Source organism: Pogoniulus pusillus, chromosome 36 (assembly GCF_015220805.1).
Source record: "Pogoniulus pusillus isolate bPogPus1 chromosome 36, bPogPus1.pri, whole genome shotgun sequence".
In the NCBI taxonomy this organism is placed as follows: Eukaryota; Metazoa; Chordata; class Aves; order Piciformes; family Lybiidae; genus Pogoniulus; species Pogoniulus pusillus.
In genome coordinates, this window is record NC_087299.1 from 5,826,448 (window position 1) to 5,837,496 (window position 11,049).

An 11,049-nucleotide genomic window follows, 5' to 3' on the forward strand; every position below is an offset into this window, starting at 1 on the left:
TGCACAGTGTGTGCTTGGGGTAGATGGAACCATCAGGAGGGGCTTGAAATCACAGGAGACTTTATTTTCCAGCACAAACGTTTGCAATGAATTGAGTTCATTGCTTCTCTAGAATGCTTGGACCAAAACCTCCCTCCTGATACAGCAAGCCAAGAATTTCTCCCAGATAGGTTTCTTCAGTGGGGGTGATGTTAATTCTGTGCAGCCCACACAGCATCCCACCCCAGATCCTCAGAAATCCATCTCTAGAGCAGAGCAAAGCAAAGCATGCTCTGGCCAGAGAGCTGAGAGCACAGACACCAGGCTCTAAGTCCAGCTTTCTCCTCCTGTGGCAGGGTAATTCATTCTCTGTGAGCCTCAGCTCTGCCCCATGGGCACACAGAATAAAGCAGCCTGGACACCTGAGAGGGGTGGAAAGTTGTGTTAGGAGGTGTCTGCGTGATCCAGGCAGAAATAAGACCAGGCCTGGGTGCTGACTGAACAGAAAGTAGGGAAAAGAGAGGTCAGAGATGGAAAGGCTGCAGCTGATCTTGTCCATTTTCTCGTGCCAGAGCAGAATCAGCTGTGCCAAAGCCATTTCTGATAGCTCTCTGCAGCAGCACAGCAAACCCAAGTGGCAGGAGGGAGGAGGGGAGAAGAGCAGCTTGGACAAGAAGCAGAACAGCTGCTCTGACACTCTCACTCCATCCAGACTTCCCTTTTCCCCCCTGGATTTTCACACAGGCAGGAACTTTGATAAAGATGGCAACATGTTTGACTGGTGGAGCAACTTCTCTGCCATGCATTTCAAGGAGCAGTCTCACTGCATGGTTTATCAGTACGGGAACTACACCTGGGAGCTTGCAGGGGGACAAAATGTGAGTAAAGCAAAACAACCACCCCAACATTTCTGCCCCCCCTGGGCTGCCCCACAGCAAAGGAATGGCTGGGAATGGGGGAATCTCTGCAGGAAACCCACACAGCACAGGCTGATAAGATACAAGCACTGTTCCTTGTGAATGGGGATCCCAGGGCAGCCTGGAAACCCAGAACTGCCTGTGAGTAGGTGGGGGAATGGTGAGCTGGACCCATGTGTGCTGCTGCCAGACCCTGCAAGGTGGTTTTGGTGAGGAGGGAGGAAATCTGGTGTCAGCCCTGCTAACATAAGCTCTGCCCAGCAGCCCAAACTCTGTTCAGGCTATCACAGAATGGCTCAGGTGGGAAGGGACCTTAGAAATCATCTCCAACCTCCCTGCCATGGGCAGGGATCCCTCTCAACTAGACTCAGTTGCCCAAAGCTTCACCCAGCCTGACCTTGAACACCCCCAGGGAGGGGACATCCACAACCTCCCTGGGCAGCCTGTTCCAGTCTCCCCATCCTTCAACTGAAGAACTTCTTCCTCAGCTCCAGTCCAACCCTGCTCTGCCTCAGCTTCAAACCATTCCCCTTGGCCTGTCTCCAGCCACCTTCATGCAAAGTTCCCCTGTAGCCTTCCTGCAGGATCCCTTCAGGTCCTGGCAGGCAGCTCTAAGGTTGCCCTGGAGCCTTCTCCTCTTCGGGCTGCACACTCCCAGCTCTCTCAGCCTGTCCTCACAGCAGAGCTGCTCCAGCCCTTGGCTCATCTTTGTGGCCTCCTCAGGGCTCACTCCAGCAGCTCTGTGCCCTTCTGCTGCTGGGGACACCAGAACTGGACAGAGCATTGGAGGTGAGGTGTCAGCACAGCAGAGGGGCAGAGCAAAGCCAAGCTGTGCCTGTTCTCTCTGTTCCCATCTGCAGCTTTCACCATTTCCATTCTTTATTCTCCCCTCTCTCCCCTCTCCCCCCTAGCACAAAGTTGCTGCTTCCTTCTGTTCCAGGCACCACTGCCTGTCTGTTTGTGATGTACAAGTGCCTCAGTGGCTCTTAGGGCTGCTAATGGTCCTGGCTGTGCAGTAATTGATGATTCTTTTACAGATCAGTGGAATAAGCACATTAGGAGAAAACATTGCAGATAATGGAGGAGTCCGGCAGGCTTACAAGGTAACTTGGAGTTAACTGTGCCCCTGGGATCCAGCTGTGGCCTGTTCTGCCAGGGAAAAAACAGCCAAACAGACAATTAACATGTTCTAGAATCACAGAATGGTTTGGATTGGAAGGGGCCTTAAAGATCATCCAGTTCCAACCCCCCCTTGCCATGGGCAGGGACACCTCCCACTAGAACACATTCGCTCCCCACTGGGTCAGAGCGTGGGGAGGCAGCAGCAGAGCTGTGTGCTAGAAGCTTCCTGGAGAAAACTTTCATCCATGCCTTAGTAAAATAAAAAAGAGGCAAGAAACTGCCCCCCAAGATGGACCAATTCTTCATGGTTTCTTCAGGCAAAGTTTGAGCCATGTCCAGCACTCACAGCTCTAAGCAAACAGCTCCCTTCTTACTAGCCATGGGACGTCTTAAGAGCCCTGGGATAGGACTGGCTAGGGGGGAATGGAATGAAGCTGGAAATGAGCCATCCTGCAGCCTCTCTGAATTGAGTCTCTGATCCTTTCTAGGCCTACTTAAAGTGGCTGGAACAGGAAGGGAAGGAGCCAAAGTTGCCTGGACTGGATCTGTCCCACAAGCAGCTTTTCTTCCTCAACTTTGCCCAGGTAAGAACACTTGGATGGAACCAGAGAAAAGCCAGCCCCAAGCTCCACTGAGACACTGATTCAGCACTCACTGAAAGGTGTTCAAGACAGATATGGATTGAAGGTGGAGGAGGGCAGATTTGGATTGGAGATTAGGAAGAGAGAGTGGAGAGAGACTGGCACAGGTTGCCCAGGGAGGTTGTGGAGCACAGAATCACCCAATGTGATCAAAGATCACATTCTGTGCTTCTGTGCTCCACAACCTCCTTGGAGGTGTTCAAGGCCAGGTTGGATGACTCCTTGAGCAACTTGAGCTGGTAGAGAGCAGCTGAACATGAGGCAGCAGTGTCCAGGTGGGCAGCAGAGCCAGTGGCATCCTGGGCTGGCTCAGGAGCAGTGTGGGCAGCAGGACAAGGGAGGGTCTTCTGCTCCTGTGCTCAGCACTGCTCAGGCCACCCCTTGAGTGCTGTGTCCAGTTCTGGGCTCCTCCATTCAAGAGAGATGTTGAGGTGCTGGAAGGCATCCAGAGAAGGGCAGCAAGGCTGGGGAGGGGCCTGGAGCACAGCCCTGTGAGGAGAGGCTGAGGGAGCTGGGGGGGGTGCAGCCTGCAGCAGAGGAGGCTCAGGGCAGAGCTCATTGCTGCCTGCAGCTCCCTGAAGGGAGGCTGTAGCCAGGTGGGGTTGGGCTCTGCTGCCAGGCACCCAGCAACAGAACAAGGGGACACAGCCTCAAGCTGTGCCAGGGAAGGTCTAAGATGGATGTTAGGAGGAAGTTGTTGTGAGAGAGAGTGATTGGCATTGGAATGGGCTGCCCAGGGAGGTGGTGGAGTCTGTGTGCCTGGAGGTGTTGAAGCCAAGGCTGGCTGGGGCACTTAGTGCCATGGTCTGGTTGGTTGGGCAGGGCTGGGTGCTAGGTTGGGCTGGCTGAGCTTGGAGCTCTCTTCCAGCCTGGCTAATTCTATGAAATGGAATTCCCTTTGCTGCTGGCTGACTAATGCTGAATCCTCCTTGTCCAGGTTTGGTGTGGTTCCTACAGGCCAGAATATGCCAGCCAGTCCATAAAGACAGATGTCCACAGCCCTCTGAAATACAGGTGGGTGTCTCTAACCAGTTCAACACCAACTGGTCGCTGAGGTGGTCCCAGCCCAGCACAGGAGCTGCAAGAGGCTCATTGCTGGCAGTTAGTAAGCTGCAGGTAAGAGTCATAGAGCCCTGGAGCAGGCTGCCCAGAGAGGTTGTGGAGTCTCCTTCACTGGAGACTTTCCAGCCCTGTCTGGATGTGCTCCTGTGTGACCTGAGCTGGGTTCTGTGGTCCTGCCCTGGCAGGGAGGTTGCACTCAATGATCTCTGGAGGTCTCTTCCAAGCCCTAACATCCTGTGAGTGTATGCCCCAGGCTGCAAGGTGCTGCCTTTGGGCCATTCCTGCTCCTGGCCTGCTGGATTTGCTGCTCAGTGAGGAGCAGGCCAGAATCCAGAGCCACTCCATTGGAGCATTCCCTGTGTGACATGAGCTGTGTTCTCTGGCACCAAGTGCCCTCATCCCCAGCTGGGAGGCACTGAAGGGCTTTGTGGACAGAGCACCAGGGAGCCACTTAGGCTGGAAAAGACCTTTAAGGTCATTGAGTCCAACCATTAACACAGCACTGCTGAGTCTGCTGCTAACCCATGACCCTCAGCACCACATCCACACAGCTCTGAACCCCCTTCAGGGGATGGAGACTCCACCACTGTCCTGGGCCAGGCCTTTGACAGCCCTTTTGGGAGGAGAAATTGTTCCTCCTAAACAAGCTAAACCTTCCCTGAGACAACTTGAGGCTGTTTCCTCTCATCATGTTGCTTGATCCTTTGGAGAGTAGACCAATCCTTGGCCCCAGCCTCCTTCCAGGGAGCTGTAAGGAGCAAGAAGTTCTCCCCTGAGCCTCCTTTTCTGCAGGCTGAACAAGTCAGTCACTCCCCACAGCTCTTTTCCTCCACAACCACCACCCCCATGGGCTGTCTTCCTCTCTCTCCAGGGTGATGGGATCTCTGCAGAACTTTGAAGCCTTCTCAGAGGTGTTCCACTGTAAGAAAGGCACAGCCATGCATCCTGCAGACAAGTGCAGAGTCTGGTAGCCAGAGAGCCCTGGCGAGGGCAGCAGACACCTGCTCTGGTGACACAACAACCTGCTGCTGCCAGCTGTGTGCCTGATGCTCTCCCACCCAGCCCTGCCAGGGCAGGAAGGAAACAAGCTCTGGAGCTCTGAGGGCTCCCTGGCAAGTCTGTGGCTGTCTCCAAGGGAGCTCTGAGGGCTCCCTGGCAAGTCTGTGGCTGTCTCCAAGGGAGCTCTGAGGGCTACCTGAGATGTCTGTGGCTGCCTCCAGGGGAGCTCTGACAGCTCCCTGGGATGTCTGTGGCTGCCTCCAGGGGAGCTCTGAGGGCTACCTGAGATGTCTGTGGCTGCCTCCAAGGCTTCTGGTCTGTGCTGAGAGCCACAGCAGCTGCCAGAACTGAAGCAAACTCTTTCCAGCCACGTCCTGACTGTTACCAAGATACCACATCAGGGTTCCAAAGCCTTCAGACAACAGACCCAGCACCTAAGGCTTCATCTGTTTCTCACAAGAACAATCATTTTCCTCTCTGCCAGCCCCTGGGGACTCAGCAGAGCTGCCTGAGCTGCCTCACTGGGCTGTTTTCCTGTGTTCCCAGCCAGTTTCTGGTGCATTCCATCCCAAATGCAGGTCAGAGCTGGTCTGGCCTCCCGTGCTGCCTGCAGCCCTGCCCTCTGCTCGCCGTTTGCCCTCAGCCCTGCCAAAGTCAGCTCTGTGTCCAGACGCCTGCTGGCTGCTCCTGAGCATCTCTGCTCCAAAGAACAACTGCAACCTGCCCCTTCACCCGAGGCACTTTTGGGTAGAGCTCTTGTTGAGCAGCACAGATTCTCTTCTTCTGGTTCAGCCTGCAGAGACAGGTTTCCACTGCTCTTTTTTTTTTGTCTTGTACAAAGTGTATAAAAGACTTTGTTGGGTTGTTTGGGTTTGGTTTGGTTTTTTTTTCCCCTGGCCAAATAGCAAACCTGTATCCATGGAAACCATTAAGCTGTTCTTAATCCTGTGCCTTTTTGTTGTTGGTGGTGGTGGTTTGGTTTTGCCATAGGCTATTTTTCAGTATTTACACTTGAAAAAAAAATGTAACAAGTATTCCTTTTTAATAAAAAAATATCATGTCAAAATATCACAGCAGCCAGTCCCTGAGAGAGAGAAGTTTTGGGTGGCTTTCCTCAGCAGGCAGCCTGCTGTAATGAGACTATCTCGAACTGCCAGCACCCAACAGTGAACCTCAAATGCTCTCCCAGCCAAGGAGTTTATTTCTAGCACAGAAATGAGTCCTAGAATGGCTCAGGTTGGGAGGGACCTCAGAGCTCATCTCCTCCAACCTCCATGCCATGTGCAGAGTCACCTCTCAACTAGACTCAGCTGCTCAGGGTCACCTCTCAACTAGACTCAGCTGCTCAGGGTCACCTCTCAACCACACTCAGCTGTTCAAGGCTTCACCTAACCTGGCTTTGAACACCCCCAGGGTGAGGATATCCACAGCCTCCCTGGGCAGCCTGTTCCAGACTCTCACTACCTTCCTACTGAAGAACTTCTTCCTCAGCTCCAGTCTCACCCTGCTCAAACCTTTCCCCCTTGTCCTGTCCTAGACACCCTCAGGGAAAGTTTCTCTGCAGTCTCCCTGTAGGATCCCTTCAGGTACTGGCAGGCAGCTCTAAGGGCCCCCTGGAGTCTTCTCTTCTCCAGGGTACACACCCCCAGGTCCCTCAGCCTGTCCTCACAGCAGAGCTGTTGCAGCCCTTGGATCATCTTTGTGGCCTCCTCTGAACTGGTTCCAGCAGCTCTGTGCCCTTCTGCTGCTGGGGACACATGAGTGGAAAGCGAGACAGTCACCAGAGCTCTTCCCCTGCCCTGCCAGATCAGACTGTTCCTTTGCTTCACAGATGTCATCAGCAAAAGGTCTGATTATCTAAATGGCAGGGAAGGAAAGGAAAATCACTGCTCAGAGGCAGCTCTGCCTCAGGAGATGACCTACTGAATTATTCTGGCCATCTGACAACAGGAGCTGGCTGCAGCACTGCCTGAAACCCTCCTGATTCTGGCTGAATTTTACCTGCTAAAGTGCAGTCTCTCTGTGGGCAAATTGCTGCCTTTACTGGAGCTGAGAATATGCAGTTCCATTACCTTTTATTTCCATCTTAAAAGTCATCTTGGCAGATAACCTCGTGAGAGAATCAGTGCTGCCTCGAGGATCAGCCACTCTCCTGTGCCCTTCAGCGCCTGAGAGCTCAGAACAGAAGGGACAAGCAGCAGTGAGAGGCTTTAGCTGCAAGTTTATCTAATCCCTCTTCAAAAGACTGAGGGCAGACTGCTCAGCACCCACCTGCAGAGCCCCCTCCTGCCAGCCAGCGTTACACAAAGCACAGAATTGGGCTTTTAGTCCTAGAAGTCTTTTAACATCTGATTCTTTCCTACACTGCGCCTCAGGTGCCTGTACACAGAGCTCATCAAGGGCATGCAACCTGAATTCCATTTGGGTCTGAGCTGATTTCAGCTCTGCCACTGCACTCGAGCAGATGAAGTGGGAGGGAAGGGCTGGGAATTGCTGGATGCACAACTAATCACAGCAGTGTAATTAGCAGGTACTCTGCAGAGAACAGAAGTGGTGCCAGGGCTGGTCAGATTTGCACTCAGTTCTTCTCTAGGAGCACCAACTCCGAGCTTTGGCCATCGCATCCTGCCCTATTCACTCCAATCTCAAGGGAGGGACCATGAACCTGCCTGGCACTCAATGCCAGGCCCTGCCTGCCAGGGGGAACCCAGCAAAGTGCCAGCAGGGTGGATGTGCTCGGCAAGGGGAGCAGCGCACAGCCCTGGGGAGGTCAGGCGGAGGAGGTTTGCGCTGACAGCTTAATTGCTCCGTGAACTGCTGAAGCTCTGGGGATGAGCCATTAGCAGCTCTGGCACAGCAGCTGCAAAGGGAGCATCACAAGGTGCCTGGGAGGGTTCATGCCGAGCCCTTCTCACGACACATGGAAGTGACTGGGGTGTTTTTATCACCCCTCCCACCTGCAGAAGACTCTTCCCATCTGTCACTCTGTGGCTGTGCCAGCACAACCCAAGCCACAACATGCCCTTGTGGTCCCAAGTGTCCTTCTGGTTTACCCCTGCTGCAGTCACAGCCCCCGTGGCACACTTGCTGCCAGCCACCCTGGTGAAGCAAGAATAGAGGCAAGAGAGAGGCTCAGACCAGCTAGGAAATGGCTCTTCCTACTCACCCCTCTGGGACCTTTCCATAACCACAGGGGCCCAGACTAAGGGATATGCCATTAGCAGTGAGAAACTATTTGAGGCCAGGGGCAGCAGCAGAGTTTCACTGACTGCAACACTCAGTGAGTCTCAGAACCCCAGCATGGTGGAGTTGGAAGATCTGCAGGTCACCCAATTCAACTCCCTGCTAAAGCAGGGCACCCACAGCACCCTGCCCAGGAGCACAATGCACAGGGGAAGCTGGAAGCTCTCCAGAGGAGACTCCACAACCCCTCTGGGCAACCCTCTCCTGGGCTCCAGCACCCTCACACCAAACAAGTTTCTCCTGGTGTTCAGATGGAACCCCTGGGTTTCACTTTGTGCCCACTGCCCCTTGTCCTGCCACTGGGCACCACTGAGACTGGCCCCATCCTGGGGGGCCAGGATGGATGAGGCCTTGAGCAGTCCAGTCTAGTTGAGAGGTGCCCCTGTCCATGGCAGGGGGGTTGAAGTAAATGTCCCTTCCAACTTGAGCCATTCTAGGACTCATCAGTGACTCTGGTGAGCAGGAAGCAGACTCTGGCCTCCATTCTAGCCCCCTCTTAGCACCCTTTCTCCCCCAGCCCCAACAGAGCACCATGATCAGTGCCTAAGATCAGGGACAAATAACATGAAACAGGACAGAACTCAGCAGATCCTGCAGAAAACATTTCAGCCTCGTGGGATCTTCCATACTCAGAGGCATCCTGCTGAGATCTGATTCCATTAGAGGCCTGTGAGGGGATCACAGGCTCACAGGATGCCAGAGGCTGGAAAGGATCCAAAGAGATCACCGAGTCCAACCCCCCTGCTAGAGCAGGACCGTCCAGTCTAGCTCAGGGCACACAGAACACATCCAGAGAGGCCTTGACAGTCTCCAGAGAAGGAGACTCCACAGCCTCTCTGGGCAGCCTGTGCCAGGGCTCTGTGAACCTTACAGGAAAGAAGTTTCCCTTTGTGTTGAGCTGGAACCTCCTGTGCTGCAGCTTCCATCCATTGCTCCTTGTCCTGTCCCAGGGAGCAGTGAGCAGAGCCTGTCCCCCCCTCCTGACCCCCAGCCCTCAGGTGTTTATAACCATTGATTCAATCCCCTCTCAGCCTTCTCTTCTCCAAACTAAACAGCCCCAGGTCCCTCAGCCCCTCCTCACCAGGCAGTGCTCCAGTCCTCGTAGCCCTCCGCTGGACCTTCTCCAGCAGATGCCTGTCCCTCTTCAACTGAGGAGCCCAAAACTGAAGGCAGTGCTCAAGATGAGGTCTCACCGGGGCAGAGCAGAGGGGGAGGAGCAGGCACATCCTTAGGAGGATGCTTCAGGTGCTGCCCGGGAGGGAGCTGAACTCTTTCCTTCGCCCATGCTGCCACCTGCTGGCTGCGGCTGCTCTACCGGCCCCAGGGGCACCCGCACACCAGCGAGGGTTGGAGAGCCCAGCCCGCAGCCAGCCCAGCCCCGCGGCGCTGCTGGGGCGCAGAGGGAGGCACAGGGTGGAGTGGGCACAGGCAATCACCGGGAGCTGGCAGCAGCCGGGAGAAGCCGGGATTGGTCTGCTTAAAGAGCAGCGCTCGACAGCATGCCTGGAAGCAGGGCACAGAGCAAGCTGGGAGGGGTTAGCATAACACAGAAACATGCAGGTTGGCAGAGCCCCTCAGCATCACCAAGTCCAACCTACAACTCTGCAAGATTCACCTTAAACCATGGCCCTAAGCACCACATCCAAACCACCCTGACACACAGCCAGGCTGGGGGGCTCCACCACCTCCCCACGCAGCTCATTCCAGTCCCTGACCACTCTCTCCGTGAAAAACTTCTTCCTAATACCAAATCTAAACCTACTGAGTCTCAGCTTGAGGCCATTCCTCCATATCCTCATCACCAGAACACCAAACCCCCACTCCTGCTGCAGACTCATGCCAGCTTCCATCAGACTCCAGATCGGTTGTCCCTGGTTCTTCACAAGCAAAAGGACTTTCCCGGGTGTTAAGGGACAGAAAGGCTGCTCTGAGCTGGAGCAGGCTGCCCAGAGAGGTTGTGCAGTTGTTGGTTCTTCTCCAGAGACTTTCCAAACCCACGTGCATGTGTTGCTGTGTGACCTGCCCTGGGCGACCCTGCTTTAGCAAGGGGTTGGGCTCAGAGATCTCTCCCAACCCCCCAACATTCCATGGCTCTCTGATTTACAGGATCTAAGTGATAGGTCCTGAGAGAAGCCTTCTAGGATTATGAGGGCAGAGAGCTTCCCCCCATCCTTCCCACCACCATCTCCTCACCTCACACACCAGCATCCTTAGCCCAGCAGTTACCTTTGCTCATGTACACAGCCAATGTCCAAAGGTGCCTCAGAGCTGTGTGCCCATGGCCACTTCTCAGAACTCCAAACCCACCAGCTGGCTTCCTGGGTTCCGTTGCCCCCAGCAGAAGACTCAAGGAGCCCAGGAGTGAAGACTGCAGCATTCTCAAGTTTTCAGGGAGGGGTTTAACTGCTTAAGACTTCTGTCTGTGTGCTTTCTTGGGCTGAATGGAACAGCTGTGCTCTTTGAGTGCAGACTTCTCCTCTGGGGGGGGGGGGGGGGGGGGGGGGAAACAAACTGAAAAGAGAAACACTCCCTACTGCACTCAAACATGCCTGCAAGCAGTGGAACAAGCAAGAGAAACAAAGGTTCCTGTAGCTTTATGTCTCCTGCTTGAAATATTTTGTGCCTGATAGGCTACAAACTCTGATCAAAGCTTGTCTTGTGGTAGAAGGACTTGTAACATTTCCTCTCATGTCCACACCTCTCCCGAGATGGTGACTCCATCACCTTGCTGGGCACCCTAAATCCTGCAGAAGGAAGGCTCAGAAGTCCAGTTGCTGTCTGCAGGGAGCCCAGCTGGCCAGGCTCAAGGCTTTACTCCTCAGGTGAGAGGGTTTAGTGCAGGTGAGAGGGCAGTGGATAAAGAAATGCTCAACGTGATCCAGCTGAGGGTATTTGTGTGACAGCACCACTTGCTTCCTCCATGAGGTTACAGTGATGGCAGGCATAAGAATGTGGAGAGTGAATAATCTGAGCCCCTCTCACTTTGTACCAAACACCTCCTTCCTTTAGAAGCCTGACCTATGCACCCTTTGCAGGGGGACACAAGCAGCTGCACACCCCTCAGAGAGAGAGAACCCAGGCAGAAG

General features: G+C 54.3%; 1 protein-coding gene across 2 annotated transcripts in view; it reads left to right on the forward strand.

Moving 5' to 3' along the window:
- Positions 1 to 5,788, forward strand: part of MMEL1 (membrane metalloendopeptidase like 1) — a 33,645-nt gene extending 27,857 nt beyond the window's left edge. For both annotated transcript variants that reach the window (XM_064171976.1, XM_064171975.1), the window contains 5 exons: positions 724 to 857; positions 1,934 to 1,999; positions 2,507 to 2,602; positions 3,597 to 3,673; positions 4,593 to 5,788. In XM_064171976.1, the coding sequence (XP_064028046.1) occupies positions 724 to 857; positions 1,934 to 1,999; positions 2,507 to 2,602; positions 3,597 to 3,673; positions 4,593 to 4,692 (473 nt within the window). In that variant the 3' untranslated portion in view covers positions 4,693 to 5,788. The remainder of the gene's footprint in view (positions 1 to 723; positions 858 to 1,933; positions 2,000 to 2,506; positions 2,603 to 3,596; positions 3,674 to 4,592) is intronic.
- Positions 5,789 to 11,049: the final 5,261 nt, after the last annotated feature.